General features: G+C 51.1%; 8 protein-coding genes across 8 annotated transcripts; 4 read left to right on the forward strand and 4 right to left on the reverse strand.

The window, feature by feature from the left end:
* Positions 1–821: 821 nt before the first annotated feature.
* SAPIO_CDS7343 (uncharacterized protein) lies at positions 822–2114 on the forward strand (the record flags this gene model as incomplete). The annotated part of the gene is made up of 2 exons (XM_016789225.1): positions 822–930; positions 1252–2114. The coding sequence occupies 2 exons, from the start codon at positions 822–824 to the stop codon at positions 2112–2114; spliced, it is 972 nt and encodes a 323-aa protein (XP_016641052.1).
* A 362-nt stretch (positions 2115–2476) lies between these two features.
* Positions 2477–3297, reverse strand: SAPIO_CDS7344 (uncharacterized protein; the record flags this gene model as incomplete). The annotated part of the gene is made up of 5 exons (XM_016789226.1): positions 2477–2593; positions 2693–2755; positions 2811–2898; positions 2997–3012; positions 3099–3297. The coding sequence occupies 5 exons, from the start codon at positions 3295–3297 to the stop codon at positions 2477–2479; spliced, it is 483 nt and encodes a 160-aa protein (XP_016641053.1).
* Positions 3298–4418: 1121 nt separating this feature from the next.
* SAPIO_CDS7345 (Survival factor 1) lies at positions 4419–5800 on the reverse strand (the record flags this gene model as incomplete). The annotated part of the gene is made up of 4 exons (XM_016789227.1): positions 4419–4520; positions 4587–5388; positions 5461–5676; positions 5778–5800. The coding sequence occupies 4 exons, from the start codon at positions 5798–5800 to the stop codon at positions 4419–4421; spliced, it is 1143 nt and encodes a 380-aa protein (XP_016641054.1).
* Positions 5801–8960: 3160 nt separating this feature from the next.
* SAPIO_CDS7346 (uncharacterized protein) lies at positions 8961–10050 on the forward strand (the record flags this gene model as incomplete). The annotated part of the gene is made up of 2 exons (XM_016789228.1): positions 8961–9197; positions 9277–10050. 2 exons carry the CDS (start codon positions 8961–8963, stop codon positions 10048–10050), a joined length of 1011 nt encoding a protein of 336 aa, XP_016641055.1.
* A 2466-nt stretch (positions 10051–12516) lies between these two features.
* SAPIO_CDS7347 (uncharacterized protein) lies at positions 12517–13435 on the reverse strand (the record flags this gene model as incomplete). The annotated part of the gene is made up of 2 exons (XM_016789229.1): positions 12517–12922; positions 12999–13435. 2 exons carry the CDS (start codon positions 13433–13435, stop codon positions 12517–12519), a joined length of 843 nt encoding a protein of 280 aa, XP_016641056.1.
* Positions 13436–15613: 2178 nt separating this feature from the next.
* On the forward strand, positions 15614–16832 carry SAPIO_CDS7348 (Uncharacterized protein; the record flags this gene model as incomplete). The annotated part of the gene is made up of 3 exons (XM_016789230.1): positions 15614–15665; positions 15718–15737; positions 15837–16832. 3 exons carry the CDS (start codon positions 15614–15616, stop codon positions 16830–16832), a joined length of 1068 nt encoding a protein of 355 aa, XP_016641057.1.
* A 1566-nt stretch (positions 16833–18398) lies between these two features.
* SAPIO_CDS7349 (Cullin-1) lies at positions 18399–21124 on the forward strand (the record flags this gene model as incomplete). Its single annotated transcript, XM_016789231.1, has 6 exons — positions 18399–18454; positions 18561–18624; positions 18723–18739; positions 18814–18896; positions 18969–20854; positions 20936–21124. 6 exons carry the CDS (start codon positions 18399–18401, stop codon positions 21122–21124), a joined length of 2295 nt encoding a protein of 764 aa, XP_016641058.1.
* Positions 21125–22217: 1093 nt separating this feature from the next.
* On the reverse strand, positions 22218–24783 carry SAPIO_CDS7350 (uncharacterized protein; the record flags this gene model as incomplete). The annotated part of the gene is made up of 4 exons (XM_016789232.1): positions 22218–23504; positions 23557–23769; positions 23900–24329; positions 24434–24783. 4 exons carry the CDS (start codon positions 24781–24783, stop codon positions 22218–22220), a joined length of 2280 nt encoding a protein of 759 aa, XP_016641059.1.
* Positions 24784–27503: the final 2720 nt, after the last annotated feature.

Raw genomic sequence — 27503 nt, forward strand, 5'->3', positions numbered from 1 at the left:
GAAAGCGCTCATCCACGCAAGCGTTGGCGTGAGTACCGTGCTGCAAGAAGGCGTGTACTTACTTTTATTCTTCTCTTTTCTTTCTTTTTTTTTTTTTTTTCTTTCTTGTGTCGTGTCTTGATAGGGCGCCCGCATTCATGTCAAAGTATAGATATGGTCTCTGCTGCCACACTAGATCAGTCCTCGGTTTTTCTTTTTTGGTTTTTTTTTCTCTCTCATATCGGCGGCTGGCCCCACGATAATGCCATGACCCATCACTGATCAGTGATCTTCATCCACTCGGAACGTCTGTTTGCACCTTGCCCAACCCGTCTATTACCTAGTCCGGACATTCCCCGGACAACGAACAGTGCATTGCCTGTCTTGGAACTAAGAAGAAAAATCTTTTGTGGGAAGCAGAGCATTCCTCGTCATATTGTCATTTCTTCTAGTTGTGGGGATATATATCCATTGCGTATACCCCCGTCCGTCTAAGTCGACTTGCTAAAATCCTCACTTTAAATCCTCGGCCTATCGATTTACCATTACCGACGACCAAAACATACGCATTCACACACACATCAGCCCATGGTGCCGTCTATTGAATTTGTATAGATGGGATTTTCTCAAAATTCCCTTCGAGCAAATTCTGTACACATAATACGGGTTCCAGCAGGGTCAGACTGAGCAAGCAAGTTTCGACTTGTGTTCGAGGCAAGACGATTCAGACGGTCAGGCGGTTCTGGTAATCCATTTTCGAAGGGCAGGAAAATTTGTTAGGCTGTTGAGCCCCACCATCACGACCAACAACACCCGACTTGGTCCAGACCAGTTGGGACGTGATGGAATCTCACCGCCACGTCCAGGTCCGGGAACTCGATCTCAGTGCTTGCCACCCTTCCTCGATAGTCGACAAAATTAATTCAGTACCGGCCTTGAAAACAAGTACTGGTAAGGCCTGATCTTTCCTTTCCTCACGTGCGCTTCGTTATCCGTTTGACCGGCGGCAATGTCGTTCGTTGTCTTGTCTTATTGTCCTTGGCCTCGGACAACAGCTCCCTTTCTAAAATACTCGGGAATGGGGTGCTCTGTTGTCCTGGCCTCGGGTAGACGACCCGTCGGGAGAAACTCCGGTTCCAGAGCTCTTAGCCTCGTATGTTGCATGTCGCGGGTTATCGGCAGGCAAATCAAGCTTGTTCCCACGACCAACAGCCTCCCGTCTCTGCATTTTCTCCAAGCTCCACGTCTCCAGCTAACATTGCCATCCAACAGCATTCTTTACTTTTCTACGCGCCAACCTTGCTCTCAACCACTCGGCTCTCTCGTCCCAAACTAACACGCCGCTCCTCGAGCCCACCATCACTTATGTCCCCTCTTCGCCCTCGCCGCTAGGCGCAAACACGCCTCTCGTGCCACTCGACGACATCCCCCCTCTCTCCCTCGAAATCCTCACGAATGAAGACGAAAAGACCGACGCCCTCCAGCTTGTGGCCGAATCGGTCGTGGAACAGCGCAAAGAAGCAGTAATAGGCCTCGGCACCCACCCTCTCTGCTTAAGCGGCCTCGTGACTTCCATGGGCCTCGCCTTCCACTATTCCTACGGCGCAAGGGGAAGAGATCTCGCTGTACCCTTCTTAATGTGTGCCCTCCTGATGGCGACCTATCTTGCTGCCGTTTATTACCTTACGGCGGGGTACATCCGCGTCGCCCAAGATGTCATCCCTTCGTGGGTAGCCTCGGGGGATTGTAGGCGAGACATTGTCCTTGCAGCACACGAGGGAAATAAAATCATCGGGGCTCTCGTGCTGAGGCTAGAGCCTAGTTTTACCTCACTTAGTAGGCGCAAGGGTCGACACCCTAGCCTGAGAGGGGGAAGATGCGTAATCAAGGCCTGGACGACGGCAAAGCCGCACCGAGGCGAAGGGGTGGGAATGAGCCTGTTGAGGAGGGCTGTCAAGTTGACGAGGGAGAAGTGCGGCAAGGATGCCGCTGTGGGATTCGCGAAAGAACACGCAAACAGCACCATGATCCTCCCCGAGATGTTTAATGGCTCGTTCAGGAAGCGCGAGAGGAGGGCGACGCAAGCGTTGGACGACGTATTGGCGGATCTCGACAGTAGCAGGAAAAAGAGATGAAAGAAGATAGTCGGCTCATGAGATACGAACGGATGGATGAATATACCCCGGGCTTTAAATAAGCCCGTTCTCCATTCTCTGCACGTGTTAAACTCTCTCGCGAATCCTATTTCTCAATGCGGTCCTGTACCTGTATTCGCCGTCTCTCTTCTTCGGTGTGCATATACCATTCTTAATCCCTAATCGCATGTCGGTGATTCCTGTTTACCTCCCAAAGAAATAGACGCCTGGTATCGTTTCATTCGTCATAATTCGTAAGTGCTAGGAAAACCCATCTCAACGCCGTTTAACTCCAACAAAAATCGCCGGCCATAGGACTGAAGATGGAATGGGGCAGCATGGCAACTGCTGGCGGGGGGAGATTAGGCTCCTTGAGAATTGCCCATGGCACGGTTCGGATCCTTTCGAGACGGGGGAGCATGAGTCTCTGGATCAAACCCGTAAATGGGCTGGCCGAGGCGCCTAAGGGAGAAGAGGACCTATGGAGAGTTGAAAAGGTTAGCTGCGCGACCGCTCGTGACCAACACTTGAGGGGCAAAAGGCAAGCGGGGCTAGGGTTGACATGAACAGGAGCTTACATCCGACACCGTGACTGTCTTTCGACTGCGATACTCAAGGACTTGAACGCAGTCTTTAATTATCTAAGTGAATGTTAGCCATCTCGCTGAAAAGTGCTGAGAATGTGGTCGATCTTACAGCGCGCAGGCGGTTATCGAGGGTCACTCGCACCTCATCGTAGATGGTGGCTGAAATGCGCTTTACGCCACCGCGGCGGGCAAGACGACTAGCAATAAATCAGAGATCAGCAAAATACTAAATCACAATACCACCAAAGCCCAAAATACTCGGTTAGAGCGAAGTAAGGGATGGGTGTATACGTACCGAATAGCAGGCCGCGCTGGTGTGGTGGAAGAGAAGACATCAATCAGTCTGCAGATTCTTGGACTAGAATCACCATTGACGGCGCTTCCAGATAGTACTTACTAATGCCTTTGAGGGCGTCCTTGCTAACCCTGCTTGAAGGGATGTCAGTCGATGGTCCTCCGTTTAGCTCCAAGGACACATACTGGTGTCGTCGAGGCGCAATCAAGCCTTTGCCCTTGCCGCCCATTCTTCCAGAAACAATGGGCGCCGCGGTGCCTTTGCCCCTTGAGGGACCTCCTCTCTGAAAGGTAGGAGGCATAGTTTGCTAATATCAATGATCGATAACAACAATTTGAATAAATCCTTAGTGGATGCAACAATGTCTAGGACCGATAATCACAATCACAAAGATTAATTGTAAACAATGGTGAATGAAAGAAAGAGAGGGTGTGCCGGCAGCCTGCCGTGAGAGATGGGCCGCTGTTGTCTGTCACGTGGATGGTCCGGTCTGGCATCCGGGAGCTCCTTCCACTTAGGCTCCGACCACACCCACCAACAGATAAAACACTTAAATCCCAACATCCGCTGCAAACACGACATACCTTTGACGTCAGCTACAATTTTAAGTTCTCGAGTGAGACCGAGCTATCGTACGGGAAGAACACAAAGTATAACCAATTTTCAATGCTGCGTACAACCTGTGCTCTTGTCAATTCCGGGTCGAACGCCGGCTTACATACCTGGATCTATCATTCATGATCATTCGTGAGCGGGTTCTACTCCGGCCCCCTTGCGCCTTCTGCCCACTCAACAGCGAAGCTAACCACGCACCCATCTTTGCTCTCGATGAGTTCGATCTCCCTATCAAACTTGAGTGGAATTGGATGAACCTGCCGGTGTATACTCGGCGTCTTACTCACCGGTCTACAGTATACCTTGCAATGCGCTCTGATACCTCTTCTCTGGCGTATTTGATCCTAAAATCCTCCCTTTCATCCCCCTTCTCTTACCCTCGGACAAGATAGAAGCATCTCTAGTCGTCCTGTCGTCTGGAATCGAACAGATACGACGAGCCGCCGAGGTTCTCCAGCGGTCTTTTCTACCCTTGCAAAACCCAGAATTCGCTAGATCTACTCAGATCCCGCTACTGTTTCTCTCTGACCACACTAATAAGACATTGATGGCAATACGAAACCTTTTCAGTATGGAAGCAGTAGTTGGTTACAAAAATTCTCTATTGAACGAATTAAAAAAAGTGTTACGATTAAAGGGACTCTTTGTCCCGTGTATTATTATAAGATGTAATAATCCATTTGTAGCCCAACGTAAGAAGAAGTCGAGTGTCTCAAAAGTACCAAAGGAAGAAAAAAGGCCATTGTAAGCCGCATGCTTAGCCCCAGTTGTGCCCAGGTACAGGACACAGAACCAGAGCCAACATGTCTACTCTGATATAAAGGTCGCCTCTGTTAGAAGCTCACCTTCTTCCGAGATCTCTTCTTCACCAAGCTTGAGCTTAAGAGTAAGCTTCACTTGCGGGGAGTACTTGACATTCAAATATTAGCTATTCACTCGAGGTCAAACAAGCAAGTGGGGTATGATAGAACTTACCTGATACACGTATGGCTTTGTTCCAGCTGCGGTCTGTACTATCTTCTTTACAAATCCAGGAACTTCAGCCATGACGTCTATCCTATCAAGACGCTCACCGAGTGCACCCTCGAGGACGGCGGTAAGTTCCTTCCCATCCTTCGTCTTGCCAGACCAGGTAAACTTGGCCTCGCTGGGGGCGGGCCAGTCGTTCACCGGGTCGCCTGCGGACTTGAGGTGAGTGGCAGTACTGTCGCAGCCAGCCCTTACAATCTCGCCGTCTTTCGCAATCATGCCGACGCAGACAGTCGTCGAACCGTAAGAGGGAGGGGTGGTGTACTCCATGAGGATGGCGGAATAGGTTGGGCCCTGGAAGTTGACAAAGTTCCACCTCGACGCAGCATGATGGGGTTTCATGCCCTGCAGGGCGTAGACGTAGAATGCTCGGCCTGAGAAATCGATCGGGCCATCTGGGGTGGTGATGGTACCTTCGCTAGTGCATCGAGGCCAGAAGGCATGTCTCATCAAGCCCCAGGGATTCGTGAAGTCGGTGCCGAAAAGAGTGGTACCTGTTGTTCCGGCGTGGATAGCGGGGGTGGTCCGGGTAACCGTCAGATTCACGATGCAACCTTCATCAGCCAGGCTCTTGATCGTGTACGTAGTCCCATCTTCGGACAGTTCGACGGCGCAGTTGTCGGCATAGAAGCAAGTCTTATCATCGCTGAAATCAACGTTGGAGAGCTGGGTGGAAGACCAGATGTGGGGTATCGAGGCGTCGCGAGAGAAGACTTTTGCGGTAAACTGGCAGGTAACATGGAGGCCACTGGAGAATGGGTTAGTATTGCAAGTAAGAAAGGAAAAAAGTTCGGGCTTGGTTTTGAGGAGCGTTCCATACACCACATTACTATAGATGACCTGGGCACAACCGAGCTGCCCGCTAGTCGACATGAAGTAGAAGGTCTGCGTTTCCACCGAGGTCGAGTCCATGGCCCTCCATTTTAAGTCGTCGCGCTTGAGCTCGGTATATGGAACCGTTGCCGCTTCTTCCGCAACCGACTTGATGGCGGTAGGGCCGTAGATGGGTTCCTGGATACCGGCGACATTTGCCAGCCTTTCCGAAGAATTCAGGGCAAGGTTAGTTTTAGATTATATTTCGCATGCCAAAGAAGGGCCCGGGGGGGGGGGGAAGGCTAAGACGGGAAAGACGCCTACTGCTGCTTCGCCCAGTTGAACATGATCGCGGCGTTCTTTCTACCAAGGATAGCCTTTCCGATGTTTGGATTCCGTTCAAGGAAGGGGTCGACAAGGGGAGAAGGCAAGGAAAGCGTGAGTCAAGATCTCAGAGTTAGAGAGGAAGCGCCCAAGGCGTGGTGGGTACGACGAGGGTTATTGTTTGTACTTGGTAGAAATAAGCGGGGTCCCCAGGAGTGTAAAGAAATGAAGAAAGAGTCGTCCGAGCCTTGTGGTGATGGAAAAGAAGAAACTAAATTTTCAACTCCTGATTCACCGCCTTCTCCAGGAACTGGGCATGTGCTAGGTGCTAGGCAGGAAGGAAGGCACGATTGATGTGGTGAAATTCTATTAGGCCGCCCCTCTGATCAATGCCATTGAGGTCATAGTTGGGCAGGATGGTCAGTCTCTACAAATCAGGATTGGCGGGGTTACCGCCACTCACGAAAGGGGCGATTGGACCCTGGACGCTTCAGTGGGGCCCTGACCGTGCACGAGATCAATCAATTTTGAACTTGAGTGTTTGGCCAAGTCAATCTGATGTTATTGCTCTAAAGTGTGCCTGGTGGGAGATTTGATTCTGCTATAAGTACGAGTAGCTCGGGGTCTAACACCAGGCCGCCTTTCGTCCACGGATCCGTCCCAAGGATGCGCAGCTCCGAGATCTTCGCGAAAGACCTCAAGTTGCCGTTACCAGTCCAGCAGCCTGGCTCCTTTTGAACTGATCCACTCGCTACGAAGGATTAGTCACAAGTTCGCAACCCGTCATCCTATGTTAGTGCATCCAGTTACCATCAAATCGCCATCTTTTCAAGAAGGGCCAAAGTACGACCGAGCATTACCTCCTACGTCGCATATGCTGGACATATTGGGAATATTATTCGGGACGCGTGGACGTTCTCTTACTTCGTACTTCAGGTAACCATTTCTTGGTGACATGTCTCACTTGGTTGCCTCCTTCCCCATGTCTAAGGAAGAGGTCCACCTTCGCGCTTGGTGCCCGTTAACTCCGAAAGCTTCTTGTCCAAGACTCGGCAACTGTCAACACTTTTAGCTTCTTACCTGCAGTTGTTTAGATCTTCGGTGGTTTTGGGTTTGAAAACCCGAACTCATCCGCCTTTTCTCAAAATAGCACCTTCCGCCGCTGCGGTTTACCGTCATAAAACCGAAGGGCATTTTTATGGGACTCGAACATGAATCCGTTTTCGATTTTTGGTGTTCTCAGCAAAGGGAAGACAGCAAGTAGCAAGCGGATCCCAGCAAGGCTCTGAAGAGGACGTTCCGTCCTAGTGCCCTTGAAAGCCCCACGCTGGGCCAATCATAAGCCAGTTTCTCCACGGGTGGTAATGTTATTAGCGCAATCTTATTTTTTTGGCCAAGAGAAAAATTTAGCCATCAACCTCTCAAGAACCTTGGGAAACTCCGAAGAAGAACCAGTCAAGGAGAAAGAGAGGTGCAAGTGTACAAGTACGAAGTGGGCAATGATTACGTGCAGGTCAAAAATCTGCATCTTGGAAACTTCCGGAGCAAGAGACCCATGATATCCTCAACCGCGACGCCCTCCATTTACACCTTAATGTTATAGCTTGATTATTGATTATTCTGATTTGTTCCTTCTTCTTTATTAGATCTGATAAGTCAAACTAGTTTACTTGGACCCGAATTTGTTGTTTAATTTCCTTGTCGTTTCTTCCCCATTTTCTGGCGATAGCTCCATCTTCCTCGATTATTTTTTTTTTCTGGCGCTCTCTTCATCAATTCGATCGCGTCCTGACGACTTTATCGGCTCTTTCCCTAGCGACTGTCTGCTGCGAGTGTCACTCTGTGTCAAGCATCGCGTGATCACATCCTTCGGCCCCATTCATTCCTAGCTTGCGGCCATCATTTTCGATCGCCGCTGTCTCTATCCATCACGCTGACCGCTCCCCCCGTCACCGTCTTCCCTTTTCCGGTCTCGGATCGGATACTCGAACGAGAAGTGCCTCCATCTCAGTTGGTGATGGAGGATGGACCGCAACTTCTCCCTCTCCCCCCGGCTACCCTCGAGCCAATATCCCGACCAAGCTCCGCCTCGACATCTTCCTCTCTCCCGCAATTGCCTAGCATCTCGTCACTTGCTTCGGCAACTTCGACAGCGAATTCCCCTCAGATAAGGTATGTTTAGCGCTTTGAAACCCGATGCGACTGCATGGACTCGATTCCCCTTCCACATATAAGACCTATTGGCCGTCGCCCGCGAGCTCGTGGGTTCATCTCCATCAACGATATCCTCTGGCGTCAGGAACCAAGCCGTGTCTTCGCTTCGCTGCTTAGTTTCTGCTACGCATCCCCCTTGGGTATCTATCCTTTTTCAGACGTGTAGAATCGCCATTATGTCCTAGTTGTCGCCTAGCTAGATCGGATGGCTAACATATCCCTCCCGTCTTTTGTTCCATCGTTCTTAGGTCTGCAAATCTTCCACCCCCTTATGTAGCTTCGTCTCCTGCAGCTACCGCAGGCGGAGGTGGAAACACTCTTGTAAGTATAACTTTATCTTCTCTCATAACATTTTCTTTTCGTTCTGAGGGAATCTGTTGGCCTCGTGTTCGTGGCGGCGGAAGTTGCGCGCTATGACGACAGCTTGGATGAATACACAGTGGACCCAATTTTTTTCGGTTCTCCAACCCACGTCATTTTTTTTTTTCTTTTTATCTCTTTTTTTTTCTTTTCACTTTTTTGTTTCCTTGAATGCGATAACCAGAACCCCCCCCCCAAAACACTATCAGATCTCAACCCCAATGCTGTCTATTCAGAGTATCAGCAAGCGCACATAACTCTTCCATCCGTGAAACCCCCTTCATCCAACTCAATTACTGCCGGACGCTTGAGATCGGCGTTCTCATTCATTGTCCTGAAGAAAACCCCCACTACGCCCAGGCCAGATGCAACCTGCACGTGATCACGTGATTCACCTTATCTTTCCAATCTGGATGAACCTTTTGATAAGATCTAATCGACTGGGTGGGTTGGCATGAAATTCTTGTCGCACTCAAGCCGAAATCTTATCAACTGGGCAATTCCCCCTCCACATAATCAACAACGACACCACATTTCCTACCCAACTCAAAGCTCTCTCCGATTCTCTTAACCCCTTTGATTTGTTCCGTATGGTCGAGCAAAAACACAATGGCCACTCCAGCTAACCATAACCGTGAAACCTCCCAGCCTACGTGCCATAACTGCAGCACCTCGACAACACCCCTCTGGCGTCGAGATGAGTTCGGCGCCGTTCTGTGTAATGCCTGCGGCTTGTTTTTGAAGTTGCATAACCGCCCACGACCGATATCTCTCAAAACGGATGTAATCAAAAGCCGGAACCGAGTCAAGAATGCGGGCATGCGGCCAGATTTGTCCAAGAAGAAGGTAGGGTTGCGCATTCAGTGGTCCGTTGCGATATCCTTTGGCTTAGGGATAATGCTGACCAGATATTTGTTATCAACAGCAGGTCCAACCACAGCCTTTTCCTAATCCGACGGATCCGAATGGACTCGATGTTCAAAGTACTGCGGCGGCAGCTACGGCCCAAGCCGCGCGAAGAAAATCCGCAAATGGTTCCGGATCTCCCATTTCGCGCACCGGCACGCCATCTTTGTACACGGCGACAGGGATACCGGGATTCCCATCGATACAAGATCCTTCGCTCGCAACATCACTTGCGGCGTATGGATCTGCTGGTCGAGCGCCGTCGCCCCTGAATGGAGACCGTCGCGACTCCACCCCACCTTCGACAGAGCAGCTCTTGGCGACGAACTCAAGCCTTCATACGCGCGTTGGGGAACTGGAACTTATCAACAAGTTATACAGTGACCGAGTACAACAGCTGGAGCTTTCCGATGCCAATGCAAAGCATGAACAGGAACTGTCTAGGCACGAGGTCGCCCAGCTTCGCGCCGATTTAGAGGCTATTACGAAGGCAGAAGCCCAACTCCGAGAGCAGCTGGATGACAGCCATAGACGGGAAAACAGTCTGAAGCGCCGCTTGGATGAGTTGGAGGTGGAGCTTGAGGCTAAAACAGCGGCTATTGCTGCGGCCTCTGTTGCCGCCACGGCAGCAGCTGCAACTGCTATTGTGACCGACGGTACTCCCCCAAAATCTCCCGAGCCTGAGCTCGAACCACAGCCTGAGCCCGAACCTGAGCCCGAGGTGAGGGACAGCCCTCCAGCGAAGAAGGCAAAACTCTCGGATGAACCCACCACCGAGGAGCCCGAGTCTTGAACGTGAAGGGGGAGACTGGTGTGCCAGCCTCAACCCTGACTTTTTGGTCCTCTTGTCGCAACGTCCATAGTCAGGCGAGATCACCGGGCAAACCATTCCCTCCAAACATGACTCAATCTGTACTACTACTGCTGCTGCTGCTGCTGCTACTCTGCACGAACGCTTTTACGTCCCGATTACAATGTCCTTTCCTGTTTTATAGCACAAAATCTGGCTTCATGACTGCGAAGATGCTTTTCTTGCGCGGACCACACAACGCACTCTGCGCTCTTTCTTCGTTGCTCTAGAAGACCTACATCCCCCATTTGGTAGTCACTACCTGTTTCTCGGGGTTTTGAGCTCTTGTTTCTTGTCGTTTATGTTTCGAGTTGCTGCGCACGTTAGGGAATACCCAAACCTATTATTCGGAATCTTTTAATCAGGGAGGAATTGGTTGGAGTTGGTTGAACTGGTACAAAAAAAGGAGGGTCAGCGCTGGTCAGCAATCTCTTCCTGCCCACCAGCACTACTATGATGATATACGGGAATTATGGCTAGATCCCAGAACACCAGGAGTTGACGGCGTACTTGAGAGCCATGCTGAAGCGAGTGTTCTATATATATAGTGGGAGGTGGCCGGTCAAAAGTTTAGTCCTTTTTTCTCTTCGTTTTGTTGGGCAAACGCCCTCTGTTTGCGCGCCGTGAATGATACACACCAGATTCTCCGCAGCAATTGATTTTGCCCAATTTTCCATCAGGAGGCAATAATTCCAAGGCCGTGGCGGGTTTTACAGGCCATTAAGCTATATGGGACGGCTGTATCTCTTGCTTGCTGTCGTTCGCTTGGTTGCAGATATGTTTCCCGGCTCCTTCCCCTTCCTGGAAACCGTGTTCCTGGAACTCTGTTGCATGGGCACAGGCCGCTAGCACATAAATCAAGACATTTTATCTTCCATTGATATATCCGGTTACACTGTCTTGCTGTAGAAGCCAGAAGAGAACCCAGGATAAGTAAAATATTGATACCTACTATTGTTGTTGAATACAAGCAGAAGTCTGATTGGTAGTGCCTTCCTGCTTAACAAGCCTAGATGAAAGCATCCCGCTCATGCTAGAAGACTGGAGCAATAGGAAGTGGTGATACACTCTCTTTGCAGTCTTGCTACAGTAACCAGATCATAAGATCTTCTACTCACTCCTTCGTCCATCAAGCAGTTATTTCTCACGAGCCAAGTCCCACTCAGGTGAGAGATCAACAGTTCCTATCTTACGTTAACTCTCTCCTAAATATCTTACCACGCCACTAAAATACCACGATCTCAGAAGAATCTGAAGGTAAGAAGCTTCTTCCCCTCGCACCAAGCCCTGCTAAACCTGGCTTTACTTACTGATAGGATCTGTGCTCTGCACATCTGAGGAAAGTCATGAATGCCAACCATTGATGTATACTTCCATCAGAAGCATATCGAGGCTGTTGACACCCCCAATTGTGTGTGCGTGTGCGTGTTTGTGTGTGCGAACCTGCACCTGAAGCCTAGGCAATAAACCAGATTTAACACTGAATTGTCTTACCCCGAAGATGCCATCTCCTAAGACATAGCCATGGAAGAACTGGATATTCCAGACTTGACCCTTAGAGAAGAGGTTGAACGGAAAATGGCTGAGGGGATCAATTTGGCCGAAAACCACATCGACATCGAGGGAGAGGTCATGCAAGCGGACGAAACGGAGGAAACTGGCGACGAACATGGAGAGAGCGCGATTACGACTACCCGAGGCATACCAACTCCCGAGAGATTGACAGGGAAGAATCGAACGGTAAATTCTAAATTCTGATTTCCCGGGAGTTGAGCTCTTATCCGTCAACCAAGCCAGCTCGAGAGACTTTGCTGACTGCCGTATCAACATCAGCGGAGACTCTCGTTCACACGCCTTCGCCGAGAGCGGTGCCAGGCAGTTAGTAGGCGCACACGAGGAGGTGCCCATCCTGGCGCCGAACGATGACCGAGGCCATGATTTGCAAGCCATCCAGGTACTCGTGGTATTTTTCGTCTTGCACCTCGCCTGTTCGGAGATGGTGACTTGGTGGATGGCTGATATTGCCTTGAGACCAAGCGAGACTCCCCAAATTTCAAACCACACCGACAATTTAGCACAATAGCTAGAGAAAGATGCTCCCAGTTTTGAACTTAGTCTTTGAAGAGTTGCAAGATTAAATTCGTGCCTTTTTTTTTTTTCTCTCCTCGTCTATTTTCCTATATCCTTCCACCAACATTGAATACTTGAGTCGTGCGTGGATCGTCTATCATTCATACATGCTGTGCTTCAACTGACACCCGAATTCAAACGTCAAAGCACCAGAACAACCGCCATGATTATCATACAGAGGGAAGAGAGAAGAAGGAGGAGGAGGGAAGGGGATCTTGATTCTGAAGGTGGGGGGGCCCGAACCTGAACACACCTGCAGCGGTATGGGAGGGCAGAGCATCAGGACTCCTTAGACCCCTTGTTAGAGTCGGTGCTCGAGGGCTTGTCCGATTTATTGCTCTGCTCCACTTGCCATATTGCCCGCTCGAGTTCGGCCTCAATCTCGGGGTGTTCCAAGGCTTTACTCAACTTGGTCACCGTGTCATGGCATAGTAACACCTTGCCAGCAGGCTCGGCTGATTGCGTGTCGGTATCCTTCTCAGTCGCTTCCGACTTGGACTGCTGGGTCTCTTTTGAGGAAGTTCCTGGGAGCCTAGGCGCCGTGTATACTTCATCTAATATGGATGAAGGAGCGACGGTTAGGAGCTTGTTCTTCAGCAGAAACTGAACATGCTGCCCGCCTTTGATAGCCCTCCAGTGGGACCAGGAGCGATATACCAGGTAGAAGAATGGAATATTGGGCACACTGAAAGTCGTTAGCGGCGGTTTTCTCCCTTTCTGCCCCCGTGCAGAGGTCGGATTGAGAAAGCGACGAGACTTACACAGGAATTAAGGCGATGGGGGCAGTTATGGGCATCCCGATAAAACACCACATAAGTCTCATGCGGTGCAGCGCCTCCCTCTCCGTGCCCAATGTATGTAGAACCTTTTCCGCCTTATCCGGGGGTATGACGGAAGGGGGAAAGCTAAGCTCGACCTTTTCCCCGCTGCTCAGCAGCTCCTTCTGGCGCCGCGAAGACAGCGGCGGTACGGATTTAAGCCCCCATTCCTGGAAAGGTATCCGCCTCAGAGCATGGTTTCCGTAGTCGACGACCTTGCGCTGCCACCCACTCTCTTTTCGCTCCCAGCCGGCCCAGACGTTAGCAGCCCTTGCGGTAACCTTGTCGACGAGACTGTTGCGCGGCTTCGTCGCCTCGCTGTTGCGTATACAGTAGAGGAGCGTCCGTTTCGTAGAGATTGGGAGGAGGACGAAGCGCATCGCGGCGCGGGGGCTTTATATTTCTCTCCTCGTTTGTCTCGTGAATGTGGTTGCGGCGCCGGGGTGTGAGGGTTTTCTCGGGGATGGCGTATCGATGACGATTGCGCAGGTGCAGAAAGGTGGTCTATCGCATTTTACGCGGAGGTATTGGGTGGAATTGAGTCGAGGTGGTGAAGACAGCAGAGGAACCTCGTAGCTCAGGAGGTCAGATGAGGGGGAGAAAAATTGAATAATCAATGTTTCACTGAGCTTACTCGTCCGTGGTGGTGGGTGAAGGTGGGTGAGATCTGGGTCATTCTTATGATTCTTCAGTTTTTCCAATGACGGCAGGCACGAAACAAGCGACGGGAGCCGCGTCGCAAATCACGGACGAAAATCCTGGCAAGGGTTATGAATAGAACTGTATGAATAATACTGTCTTATATGCTCGGGACCAGCCTATGGGAGGCCAGGATGACGCCAAATCAAGCAGCTATGCAGTGCGATTGGATCCGAAGTACTTCGTATACCGTGTATGTAATGTGTGAATTCTACTTCGTACTTCGGACACTACTTCGTACTTGGTAGTTACCTTGCTTCGGGGAGTTGAGGGATTGACTAGAGTACTTCGGACTTCGTACTTCGCAGTCGTTGATGCTGATAAGTGACGTCTGTACAGGGATTTAGTGGTACTTAGGTGAACTCGAGTGCCTTCAATTCCGGACGATGATGGTGGAAAATGTACACGATTTCTTTGATAACCCGGTCCAGCTGGGAGCTTAAATATGAGAGGGAACCCATCGAATCCTGGCCCCCCTTTAGCTCATATCCCCACATAAACTAAACTAATTCCGCCGTTGCCTAATAAACCACTGACGGAGTAAAAACGACTAAACTAGATTACGAAACATGCTGCGAAGCTGAGTACGGAGTACTGCGCACTTCGTCCATTTACACGCATTTGGTTGATCAATTGTTGAGCCCCTCCATCGATTGGGGAGTCTTCCATTTTCGGCCCTCGTGGGGGACGGAGCGGGCCTCGAGACTCCAAGTCAGATGCAGCTAAAGATCGACCTAAGGTCTTTGAGCTTGAGGCGAGTCCGCCAACGTCAGTCAATGACAATGCCCCGTGGCGGCCTGGTTGGAAAACCCCGCCTAGTTTTGCCCATTGTTGGAAGGCTAAGACATCAATCAATTGACCCGATCAATGTATGAGTGTAGTAAATGTATCAAATGTATCGATTACATGCACGAAGCGACTGGGGCGCTGCGGACTAGCGTGATCCAGGGAGGTAGATGCTACGCTGTGAGGCTCATCATCCAATTGGCTTGAGCCGTTGTCCTGATGTACCCGTGGTAATCTGCCCCAGCGCCAAACCGCAATTTGAGCAGGACATGAAATGACCTCAGTGCATTATACTAAACATTGATATTACAATGAACAGGAGTTGTTCTCTCGAAGTCAATCTGAATCAGGGTCACTTGTTGTCGATACTCTTTCTTCCCTTTTTCTCACCTCCTAAACCGTAGCCACATTGACTTGTCGGCTGCCTACTTTATCATCGGGCAAGGGGGCCTCACTTCGACTTCGATTGCAACCATTTTACCCTTCAATTCTTCCCGCTCCTTTCTTCGCTTTTTTTTTTTGCCCCCTCGGCGCCGTGTACCAGACCCTAGCGCTCCGTTATTTACCAGCTCCCCTTTGTGTACCCGCCTCGACACGATTCAACCACACGACCCCGGACGAACGTTGATCGCGAAACGCCCTCTTGACTGTATGGACTGGTGCGGGCATGAGAACTGCGCCTCGTCCTCAGCCAAGTCTCTCGTCTAGCATGCTCTACTAATATTCCCCTGTCGAGCCGGAACCGTGATTCCTTCCTTTCAGCCGTAAAACCCTCAACCGCTCAGCCCCCAACATCTACGACCCCGTCCTATTTTTCGAGAATTTGCCTTCGAGGATCCGCTCTCTCGCCCTTGTTCGAAACTGTATGAGTATTTGTTGGTTATTTCGAGACGAGCTATCCCCCATGTATCGCGTAGAGGATTCACTGTTCTCAATACTGCCGAATCCCACCGCGAGATTTTAACCCTCCGGCTGACCCGTCTGCCGGTGAGGCCGAGAGGGGTTACGACAACCCTCGACAACCCGACGATCGCCACCGACGTGGTCCCGTCGCGTCCAACGATCCCCAAACCATGATTTCCATAGGCCAACCCCCGGGTAGCTCGGGACAGTCTGAAATGCGATGTTCGCAAAGGAGTGGAAGTACTGCTACGGCTAACCATTTTCCTCGGCAAAGGGTGCCAAGGACTTTGCCAGGTGAGTGTGTTTGGCACCTACAGGCGATGCAACATGCCTATCTGAAAGGCCGGCCGGCGTTGGCGGGCCATTGACCAAGTCTGCGTTCACTAACTTCAGACCTCGTCCGCAGCATGGATTGTCTCCTACGAAGCCGACGATGAAGACGAAGACGAACGCCGCCTCCTCAACCCACCTCCCCAACTCCGACCATCCCACCACAATTCGAATCCTAGCGACGTCGAGAGGCGGATATCCAGAGATGGTTTTGTTAGCTGGGCCGACCCGAGGCTGGAGAGTGCGCCCCATCGGAAAACCAAGGTACCGACCCTCTTTAAGCATGGCCGCGCCGAAGGACGCAAGTGGGATCACCTACGAACAGCCGAGCCCGTGATCGTGTCGCGATACGTGCCGAGAACCCAGCAGCGGACTGAATGGTCCGACTTCTTTCGCTCGTCCCGTCGACCTCCCTCACCGAACGAAGTATCGACAGTTGTCGACATCGAAACACTCAACAAACTACAACCTAACTTTAACGAGAGAATCGATGTGCCGTCACACACCCACGACAGACAGGCGCGCTCGCGAAGGGAGCGGGCGATGACCCTATACCGACGTCTGTGGAAGATGATTATTCGACACTCATTAGTTCCCCTCGCATCCCGCCTTGCCGTGATGCTTACCTCGATTATTGCGCTGGCCATTGCCGGAACCATGCTTCGACTGTTGCGAAATGACCCCGACAGGAGTACCGAGAGTGGCCAGGCCATTGCTGCCGCGGTGGTGGACTCCGTCGCTATTCCCTATATTGCGTTCATGATCAAGGATGAATATACCGGGAAACCTCTCGGATTACGGCCTGCCTCTGCCAAAATTGGGCTTATCCTTCTCGATCTCTTCTTCATCGTGTTCAAGTCCGCGAGTACGGCCTTGGCGTTCGAGGTTTTAATTCATCATAACATTAGAGATGCTGATGCAACCATGAGACAGCTCTCCAAGGCTCTAACCGCCTTTATGGTTTTGGGTCTCGTGGCATGGATAAGCACATTTATTATCAACATTTTCCGCGCGGTCGAACGCTTGGGCGGAGGTGAAAACGAAACCAGTCGTGTGTAACAGTACCTGACCGGCTCTTTTTCCATACTCGTCTTTCATTCCTTTTTTTTACCTGGGTTCCCTTTTTTTCCTGTCTTGTTTTATCTTTGTCGGTATAGTAACTTGATTGCATCAGCGGGCGCAAACAGGCTAGGGTCGGATCGATATGGGAATCGGAACACACAGTCTTTTAAGCAGACGGAGAGTCTCTTACTCTACCCTTTTATTTTGTACACTACACACGCAGATAGCTTCTATTCTTTCTACCAAAATCAAGCCAGGCCTACGTCTAGGCCTTGTCCCCAGCATCTCGTACTTTGTTTCTATTTTTTTGTACTCACGCCGTCCGGGTTCCTGAATACTACTTCGTAAGCTCTTGCAAACTTCTTGTTTCACCCGGGGGTCCGAGCGAGGAGTGTCGAAGAGTAAGACAAGGCAGCAGCTGATTTCTCCTTGTTGCCAGCGAAGACGAAGGGAAAGAAAGATCCCGAGTCAACATGTACTGCGGGTAGATAGTGGAAGCCTAGAGGTTGTTCGACTCTGCCGCATTCGAGTGATACTCAGATGGACTATAATACATTTGACATCACTTCGAGTTCCGACGATGGCTACTCCGCGCTTGTAGATCGACGGCCCTAGGCTCACCTGAAGCGTTGGAAGTGTTCTGAAAAGCGCTTGGTCAATGAATAGCATATTAACTGGGAGCTGCCAGAAGAGCGCGCTGTTCCATGGAACCAGCAAGGCTACAATTATAGAGTCTTGTCGTTGGCGGGGAAAGAAGATGAAGTAGGCGGTGGGATGCGGCAGAACCAAAAGATCCACATTTGGTGGTGGCTGCCTCGAGTGGCTCGCCTTCCTCAAGAAACCAGAACGCCAGACACTCTAATTATTAACGTCCAACTATAAACTCATTGACGCTCCATACATACAACATACCTTTTACCACTTCCCGCCTTTGCAACTATCTCGAATCCGACGACCATCAACCACTCTACCCTCGACCAAAATTTAGCGACCGTATATTTTTTCCTATTCTGGATCTTTTTCATCCTCTCTCGACTACCTGCGAACCTGCATTTGAGGTCCCTCACCGGCCTGCTTCTTCACCCCCATCGGCCCTTCTTTTGGGAGATAGCGGGTCACGCCGCCTTACGATCGTTGCCCATTTTCTTTCCGACCCAGCGACCCCCGATCCCCTCGACGCCTTCAGCCGTCTTTCTTGAGTCCCCTAGCAGCAGGCTTGCCGATATTTTCTGGCAGTGGTCTCAGCTGGAATCTAAATACTCTTCTCTTCCCCCCTCCCTCCCCTGGTACCCCACGGGCGGTTCACTCGCGTCGCATCCTCCCAGAGACCAGCGTCCAGGCAAGGACCCTGCGACTAATCACGGCCTGAGGTTAGTCCTTTGTTGGTACCGGGCATTTTATATCTTAAATACCCCTCTTGTTCGAATCAAACAGCGAAGCCTAATCCTTCTCGTGGACCTAGAACTTGCGCGATTCTCACGTCCAGTCTCAAGTCGGCGAGAATATCCGCCCTCGATTCCTCGACCCATTTCCCCTCAAGCATCTCCTCCGATAACCGACAAGATGCCACCCTCAATTCAGATGCCTCCACAGCCCAACAAGGAGGACCTTGCAGCTACGTAAGCGCTCGTCCTTTTCGGCTTCGCCCGTTTTCCCTCCCAAAGATCGGGAGCAAATGGGCCGTCCCAAACTGAACGAGCATTTGGACTAACAACTCTGTGGAAGGTGGAATTATCTGCAAGCGGGTATCTCTCGAGTAATGCACGCCCAAGACATTGACATGCAGATTGTGAGTCTTACCCGCTGTTTTGGTCGCCCACTTCCTGCTATAATCCTGCCATAATCGATCCAAGTTTCTTTGCTAACTCTGTTTTGTGAAACCTGTAGTATGTTGGTATTTACACGTACGTCTTGCGCCTCCACCTAATACGCACCCACCGATTCTTCTCCTCTGACCGATCTAACTTTCGTTCTCTAGCGCCGTTCACAACTTCTGTACCTCACAGAAGGTTATGAGCACGTCGACAGGGGTTGGGCACCCGAATGCTGCTCACAAAGGAGGTTCGTGAGACACCAGTACAACAAAGCGTAACCTTTTTTTTATGACATGCGTTTACTGATTCGTGGATGCAGCGCATCTTCTTGGGGAAGACCTCTACAACAAGCTCATCGAGTATCTCAAGGGCCATCTTGAGGAACTCGTACAACAATCTAAGGGTCATACGGATGAAGCTCTTCTTTCGTTCTATATCAAAGAATGGGATCGCTACACCGTTGCCGCCAAGTATATTCATCATCTCTTCCGGTACCTCAACAGACATTGGGTCAAGCGCGAGATGGATGAGGGAAAGAAGGGGATTTACGACGTGTATACCCTTCATTTGGTCAAGTGGCGCCAGGTTCTCTTCGAGCAAGTTCACACTAAGGTTATGGACGCTGTTTTGAAGCTCGTTGAGAAGCAACGAAACGGCGAGACCATTGAGCACAGCCAGATCAAGGCCGTCGTCGACTCCTTTGTCTCCTTGGGTCTTGATGAGACCGATCCGTCTAAGTCGACGTTAGATGTTTATCGATTCCACTTCGAGAAGCCTTTCCTCAAGGCCACAGCCGAATTCTACCAAGCCGAGTCGAAGCAATTCGTCAACGAAAATAGTATTGTCGAGTACATGAAGAAGGCCGAGACGCGGCTCGACGAAGAAGATGAGCGAGTTCGCACCTATCTCCACCAGGATATTGCTGTACCTCTCAAGAACACCTGCCATCAGGCTCTTATCGCCGAGCACTCTGCGCTCTTGAGAGACGAGTTCCAGGTCCTACTGGATAACGACCGCGAAGAGGACATGGCTCGGATGTACAAACTGCTCTCACGGATCCCTGAGGGACTGGATCCGTTGCGACAAAAGTTTGAAAGCCATGTTCGAAAGGCGGGCCTGTCTGCTGTGCAGAAGGTGGCCTCGGAGGCCGAGAAGCTCGAGCCAAAGGTCTATGTGGACGCTCTCCTCGAGACGCACACTAAGTACCAGGCTCTCGTGAAGAAGGCATTCTGCGACGAGCCGGAATTCACTCGGGCGCTGGATAATGCCTGCAGGGAATTCGTCAACCGGAACGAAGTGTGCAAGTCTGGGTCCAACAAGTCTCCCGAGCTCGTTGCCAAGTACACCGATGTGCTGCTGCGCAAGGGTGGCAACAGTGTTGAGGAGTCCGAGCTTGAAGCCACTCTTACGCAAATCATGACCGTTTTCAAATACATTGAAGACAAGGACGTATTCCAGAAATTCTATTCTCGCATGCTGGCTCGCCGACTTGTCCATGGCAACTCGTCATCGGATGACGCTGAGACTAGCATGATCAGCAAACTCAAGGAGGCTTGCGGCTTCGAATACACTAACAAGCTCCAGAGGATGTTCCAGGATATGCAAATCTCTAAAGATCTCAACACCAACTTCCGCAACCAAGAGGCAGAAAAGGGAGGTGGATCCACGTTGGATTCTCAATATTCTATCCTCGGTACCGGATTCTGGCCCCTGCAGCCACCGACCACCAAGTTCAACCCTCCCGCCGAGATTGCCGCCGATTTTGACCGGTTCTACAAATTCTACAAGGAGAATCACGAGGGCCGAAAGCTGACATGGCTCTGGAACCTGTGCAAGGGTGAGGTGAGGGCGCACTACTGCAAAGGGACCAAGACGCCGTACGCTTTCCAAGTATCGCTATACCAGATGGCCATTCTTCTCCTGTTCAACGAGCGGGACACATATAGCTACGACGACATTGCGGCGACGACCCAGCTCAACCCCGATGTGTTAGAGCAGGCCATGGCAACGATTCTCAAGGCCAAGGTGCTGTTAATATCCCCCGAAGGAAGCAAGGTGAAGTCGGGCGCTTCGTTTAAGCTCAACACCGACTTCAGGAGCAAGAAGATAAGAATCAAGCTTGACCAAGGAGGTGTGAAGGAGACGAAGCAAGAGGAGGCTGAGACGAATAAGACCATTGAAGAGGACCGAAAGATTCTTATTCAGGTAAAGTTTACTCTTTTTCTCCCCTTCCCCTGCTTGTCTACCTCTTTTCTCCCCTTTCTCTACTAACACTTCTCTGCGCAGTCCGCCATGGTCCGTATCATGAAGGCAAGGAAGAGGATGAAGCACGCGCAGCTCGTGTCGGAGACCATCACACAGATCAAGTCGAGGTTCAATCCCAAGATCCCAGACATCAAGAAGTGCATAGAAATTCTCCTGGACAAGGAATATTTGGAACGTCTCGACGACGAGGAGTTGGGATACCTAGCGTAGTTTCTGCTTGTCAAAGCAAGCATACCCACTCCCATATATCTCACCACTACTTCGCCGTCCTCCCTTTACCAGGCGTCGGGAGACAAGTGGATAGAGAGAGAGAAACAAGAACGAGATAGAAACAGAAAATGAACGAGCAGATGCAGATATCAAACTGAACATAGTGAAGAAGCGGGCAAAAAAGCGGATACCTTCTGCGCATCGGTGATGGTAGAGGAGGGTTTACCACTCAAGGAATAGCGGGGGCTGGCGCGCCGGCAATGGATGAATGAATGAATGGTATTATGGGCAAGGGCAGTAAATGCCCATGGTTTTTTGATGGCTTCTTTTTCTTTTCCCTTTTTTTTTCCTTTACACCTCGTCGAGATGAATAAAGTTCGTTTCTTATTCTTATTCTTTATTATATTTCTTATGTATTGTTACCCTTTCAAGAGGGGAAGACGTCGATGGGTCGGTAGAGTTATATGATTTTTGCCTTAAGTTGGTTGATTGGAGGATTTATCAAGGAACCTCATTAACTAGAAGAAGACTTCCTCATTTTTCTGTCGACTTTGTTGGAGAAAAAAAAAGTGCTGACATTGACATTGACCTCTCTATGTTAGGATTGTATCTGTGATTTACCAGGTTCCCGTTCTGTGTTCCCTTGTAATATAGGAGAATAAAGAAAAAGAAGATCATGAGGTCCAGCCGCAGGCCGGAGAAAAGCCAAAACAAACGTCGATTCCAATCACCGCATGCCTCAACCTCTTCTCTCTTGCTGTGTAAACAAACACTCTCCCCTCTCACTCCCCAGCAGTCTGGCGAAAAGCTCTCCTCTCCTATTCCTCGTCATTATTATTTGTTGTACTAGTAAAAACCTTCATGATTAGTAGCATCAATAAATGCCATCTACCATTTTTGTACCAAGATCAAAATGCGGTCCAAACATCCAGAGATTCTCTAGTGTATAAAGGGACGTCATCTGTCCAGTCCGTCCTGTTATGTGTCTTCTCCCTCGCTATCGTCTTGCTATTTTATTCCTTCTTTTTCTCTTCTCTTACTTCGCATGTGCCGTCCCAGAACTTAAATTAAGCATTGGTGTTCTGCTGGCGACCTAATTCTTCGGACCGGCTTCACTTGTCCCCTGCTTCACGGGAGATCCGGGCTTCTCCACGGCAACAAAACCATCCTGCGGCACTGCTGCCCCATTGCTTCCATTCTGACCTATGCCACCACCGCTCAGGGGATCATCCCTATCGGCGTAGTAAGTCCCCGTAGAGGCCGTAGAGCTGTCCGACAGCCTCGACCCCGCCCCGTTCCGCGAGCCGAGCATCTGATAGCCGCCCTTCTCCTCAACCACAGGCGAACCTAAAAGGCCGTTATCCTCCCCGGAGGCCTTAGCCTTGCCTCCGCCGCCGAGACCCCAGCCGCCGGTGCCAATGGGCGACGAAATCTTGCCCCACCCGGCAGCCTTGCGCTTCTCGCCGGCCCACGCCGCCCAGCTGCTCACGTACGCGCCCGCCTTGGACCCGACGGACTGCATGGTCTGCGAGGCCTTGCTGAGATCCACGCCGGTGAAGGCCGCCTGCTGACCCGCCCCGGCTCCCCTGCCGCCGTTGCTGCTACCGCTGCTACCCTGCTGGGCCTTGGCTTCCTCGGCCTTCTTGCGCTGCGCCTCACGGAAGGCCTCCATGTCGGCATAGATCTTGTTGAACATGGTCGAGGCCTTTTCGCGACCGAAGGCTAGGTTCCGCTCGAGTGCCTCCCGGCCTTGGGCGAATCGCTCGTCGAGGTGGAGCTCCTTGACCTGCTCAGCTATCCTCCGTTGCACGTCGTCGATCGTGAGGCCGCCGGCGCAAGGGTGCTTGGGATCTACGATGTCAAAGAGGTGAGAGTCGGTATTCTTGTTCCATATACGGTAGTTCTCCGTCTTCGTCCACGTCTCGACCCACTCAAGTCCAAAATCGGCTGCCGGGTCACCTTCGATATGAGGCAATAGCACTCTGCCGTCGTCGGGGTTCTTCTTGATATAGTTGTGGTACTTGACGGAGGCGATGAGGGCGAGAATGTACTCTTCGAACTGCAGTCGGATGAATTCCTCGCTGCCGACATATCTCAACGTCGTCGGTCGGTTCGGGTTCGCCTCGTCCCAAGTCTCGTTCACCTCCTGAGTGAGGTAGTCTATCCACCGCCTGTCCGACGCCGTAAGCGCTAGAGCCGACCTTAGGGAGGGAGAGGTTATGTTGATGGTGTTTTCGTCGAGGTTGATGAGGATATCGCTATATCGATCTTTCTGCTGAAGAAGAAGAGAGTTGGTGCTACCAACAATGTACGATTTCGTCCCAAAGTCTGCGAGAATATCTAATTGCTGCAGAGGTGTGTACGGACCAAACAAGCTCCCCTGACTTGGAGTTAGTGGGATCGTCAGAGGGTCTGTAGCTAGCCATGCCTACCTTGCCAAAGATCTGGAGCGGGAGACCCATGTACTGAAGAAGGGAAGTTCTATCGCTCGTCCGTAAGCTCGTCGGCTGTGTCAGATTCTTCTCGTACTCGTTAAGGTCTGGATCGGCGCAGTCTTGGAGATTTCGAATAAGGTTTGGTATTAGAGAGATGAGTGAAAATTGCAACATGCACAGCCGATCGCAACGAGATCCAAAGAAGAGCATCTGTTATACGTCAATTAGCGCCGTCCATTCTTTTGCCGTCACGCCATGCGATTTGGACTGGCATGATATACAACGGCGAGGGAGAGAGCCCTATCGACTCCGGATTGGAACCGGTTGTGGTGGGCCGTACCTTTCTTTGTAGTAGACACGCCTTGAGCAGAACCAAGGACTGCCATTTAAACTCATGCACAAGCTCCCTCAAGCTCATCCCGAGGTTATGGTCATTGCTCTCTTCCTCTTGCTTCATGAGACCCCTTCTCTTCTCATCGGCGAGACTCTCCTGGAAGCCCTTGAGGATCTCGACATCGGTGAACTCGCGCTGGGCAAACCAAGCCTTGGTCACAATGCTCAGGCGCTCCCTCAGCATACCAAAGGCCTGGGGACTGTCGGCGATGATGACGACGGCCTTTTGCACGGTGGATCGGGTCACCTCGGCGGGGCGGTTGATGAGCTGGGACGCGTCGAGCTGACGAGTGCATGATATGCCGAACAAGGAGGTGGCGGGGCCGGCAGGGGTTTCGGGGCGGAGGAGAGTAAAGTATGAGAAGTCTTCTTCGGATCTGTGCAATGACGCGGGCACACCCCTTACATTAGCATTCGGTTTCAACCTTCCAACTTGTGCGCTAGTTATAAGAGAAAGAAAAGGCGGGGGAAGCAATCTTACGCATGCGCGCCATCGCTCAGCGCCATGAAAGGCAACAGGGACCAGCCATAGTCAACAGCGGGGTCCGTATCCTCAGGGGCACCAAACCACCTTTCAACCTCGGGGCCTCTGGCGTGGTGGAAATCGACAACAGTAACCAGCGGAATAAAGCCGACCCTCGAGGGAGTTAGGGGTTCGGGGATGGAAGGTGTCGGGGGTACAGAGAGAGAAGAGGTGTCAATAGGCTGAGGCAGAGGTTGAGGTTGAGACTGGTCTGAGGTGGGGGAGTCTGCGGTAGCTGGCGCCGTATACGTATGCTCATCGTTAAACCGCTGCTCGGTGGGTGAGGCCCAGGGGTTGGGTTCGGCCATGGTGCTTCAATTCGCAGACCTCGCCTCGCCCTCTCTATAATAAGAAGTGGGCGGGTGGATTGAGGCGGTGGTAAATGGGATATTCGCTCGTATTCCCCGAGTCGAGAAGGGGCTCGTAGGCAAATAATCGATTTAGGGCAGGTCTCTGCACATGCGACGAGGCGGGTCGGGAGACGACGGGACAAGAAAAATATACGGCAGAGCTGGCGTGGCAGAATCGCAGAATCGCAGAATCGGGCTGGATATACGACAGGAATTAGGTGGCACACGGCACACAGCGCATGCACAGCGATAGATGATAGCGACAGCGTATGACCTGGGGTTATGATCAACGGATGTGGCGTCGAGAAAAGGCCGGCGGGTTGGAGGGGATGAGGTGGTGCGGCGAGGCGAGGCAAGGCAAGGCGAGAATCGTGAAATTCAAGGTCGTGGTGTTGTGTTGGGGTATCAGCGAGTTGGAGTCGAGGTCTCGATATCGGGATCTCGGTGTTGGTGCCGCCAGCTGTCCAGCCCGCCCACTCAAAAATAAATATATATATTCGAATCAGGAACGCGGATTCGCTGAGCGGACGTGTTGCAGAACGAGAACGCTGAGGACTGGCGAGAGAGACGAGCAACAAGCAGTTAGCGTTAGCAGACAAGAACAAATGGACTAAAGCTGCCAGCCAGATGCTGCCCTGAGCTTATCGGCACTTGGATCTTCAATTCCTCAGCGGCTTCAAACCTTGAAGCTGCTCGTCCGTTGTCCGTTGTTCGTTGTCCGTTATTCGTTGCCCTTCCCCTTTTCCACCTTCCACTCGGAGATGATGATCAATTGATATCAGCAGCCAGCAACAGGCAGTAATAGTTCAATTGTACAATCGTACAATTGTACAACTGTACTTGGTGGGGTTCGCCAACTTGTCAAACTGCGGGGTAATTTTTGATAAATTTGACATCGAGTCTGGCTCAAAGTCAATCAAGACATTGCAGTACTCACTTTCTGCGCTTGTACGACTGAACGCTGCAAGAATCGGAGAATCTCCGATCTCTGTGTGAGGAATTGAAGAAGAAGAAAACAAGCCGCTGGGATGCCCAGCAAAGACAAAAATTCCTATTCCCGGAAGTCGGAAGTTAAGTGTTAAGTCCAGAAGTCCACGCTACAATTTAGCATCGAAAATGGACCAGCCGGGCTTGGCACTCCAAGCGTCTGGTCCGTCTCAATCCAGTCCAGTCCCAGGTCCAAGCCGCCGTGGTGAATAGTCGCAATGCACTAACCGCAAAATCGCAGATCCAAATCATCCTCTCTCCACCAATGCACAAGGCTTCACTTGCCAAGCCAATCGGATGGCCTTCTAGATTTCTTACGTCGGCCAGTCATATATCGGTTCGCAAGCCAGAGCATTGCGTCTGCCGACATCGAGGGCTACGTGGTCAACAAGGTGAAACCGATTGGGGAAGGTCTCGAAATAAATGACAAACTACTTCGTATAAAGTAGTAGAAAAGACAAATGCTCTCACCAGGCTGTCCAGGCTGTCCAGGCTGTCCGCCGTGACCTGGTGCTGACCCTGACGCTGGTCAGAGAGGCGGTCAAGACAATCAAGATCCCACGCCGATGACATTCTCTGTCCCAACCATCGCTTCGTGACATCCACTTGTGAGGTCAGTATCTACCTGTGTACGGAGTAGACCGAGTCCCAATTACCCTCAAAGAGTAGCCTGACTCGACCAAGACGGATGTCAGCGCTGGCATGTACGAAGTATTACCATACGAGGGTAACCCGCAGCAACAAAAGGGGACGAGCGACACGATGCCATGCTGTTCTGCAAATTGTGAGGTGAGGTGTGAGGTGTGAGGTGTCAGATCGATGCGACCCCTTCGCCGAGCCAGTACGAACCGCAGGCATGGCTCCAGCGACCGCGTATCAAGTCCCGTTCCAACTCCATTGCTCGCTGAGAATTCTAGAAACCAACTCAATGGCAACTCCTAATGCAGTCCGTGATAATCCAGTATGATATATCTCTTCTATAGGCCTTGGAGATGTCGTACATATACTCCCTCCTCCATCCGCCACGCATTCCCAACTTGCATTCGATGTTCGTCATGTTAATATCCACTCAACTACATACCCTCGCACCCACTCCCACCCACCCCCGCCGCAAAGAGAGAGGAAAAGAAAAAAAAAAAAAAGCGGCAACCCTGCCAACGTGGCCTCGCATTTGCATCTAGCATGTGGCATGTGGCATACGGCATGTGGGCGGATTGCAATTTATTTCGGTTCAAAGCCGACAATGCTGTGTGTACATTACACATTACGGCCTTTACGCTGAATATTCAACAGTAAACGATTGGGCGTCTCGTCAACCCGGCTCCTCCCGCTGCGCATCACACACGTCCGCCAGTTTTGACGAAGTACTTGGAAGACGAACGAGCGCCAGCCATGGAATCCCGGTTCACCAGAAAAATATTTAGTAAGTCTGGCGCCCTCATGATCAATATAATCTGCTCAGTAGAAATACACCTGTTCCCATTCCGCATATTCCATGCTTCGTAGGATACAAAATAGGAAATGACGTAGTTGGAACTTGGAAAAGAAGAACCCTGCAGCACCGCCATCTTTTTTTCCTTGCCTTTCCACAGCCTTGGTTGCTCATCATTGCTCGTATCTATTGATTGTCTCTTTCATTCCTCTTTCCTATATGACGCCGTTTACTTTGTAAGTGAGAGAGTGTGAGAGGG

The sequence above is a fragment of the Scedosporium apiospermum genome, assembly GCF_000732125.1.
Source record: "Scedosporium apiospermum strain IHEM 14462 chromosome Unknown SEQ_SAPIO_0110, whole genome shotgun sequence".
NCBI classification, from domain to species: Eukaryota; Fungi; Ascomycota; class Sordariomycetes; order Microascales; family Microascaceae; genus Scedosporium; species Scedosporium apiospermum.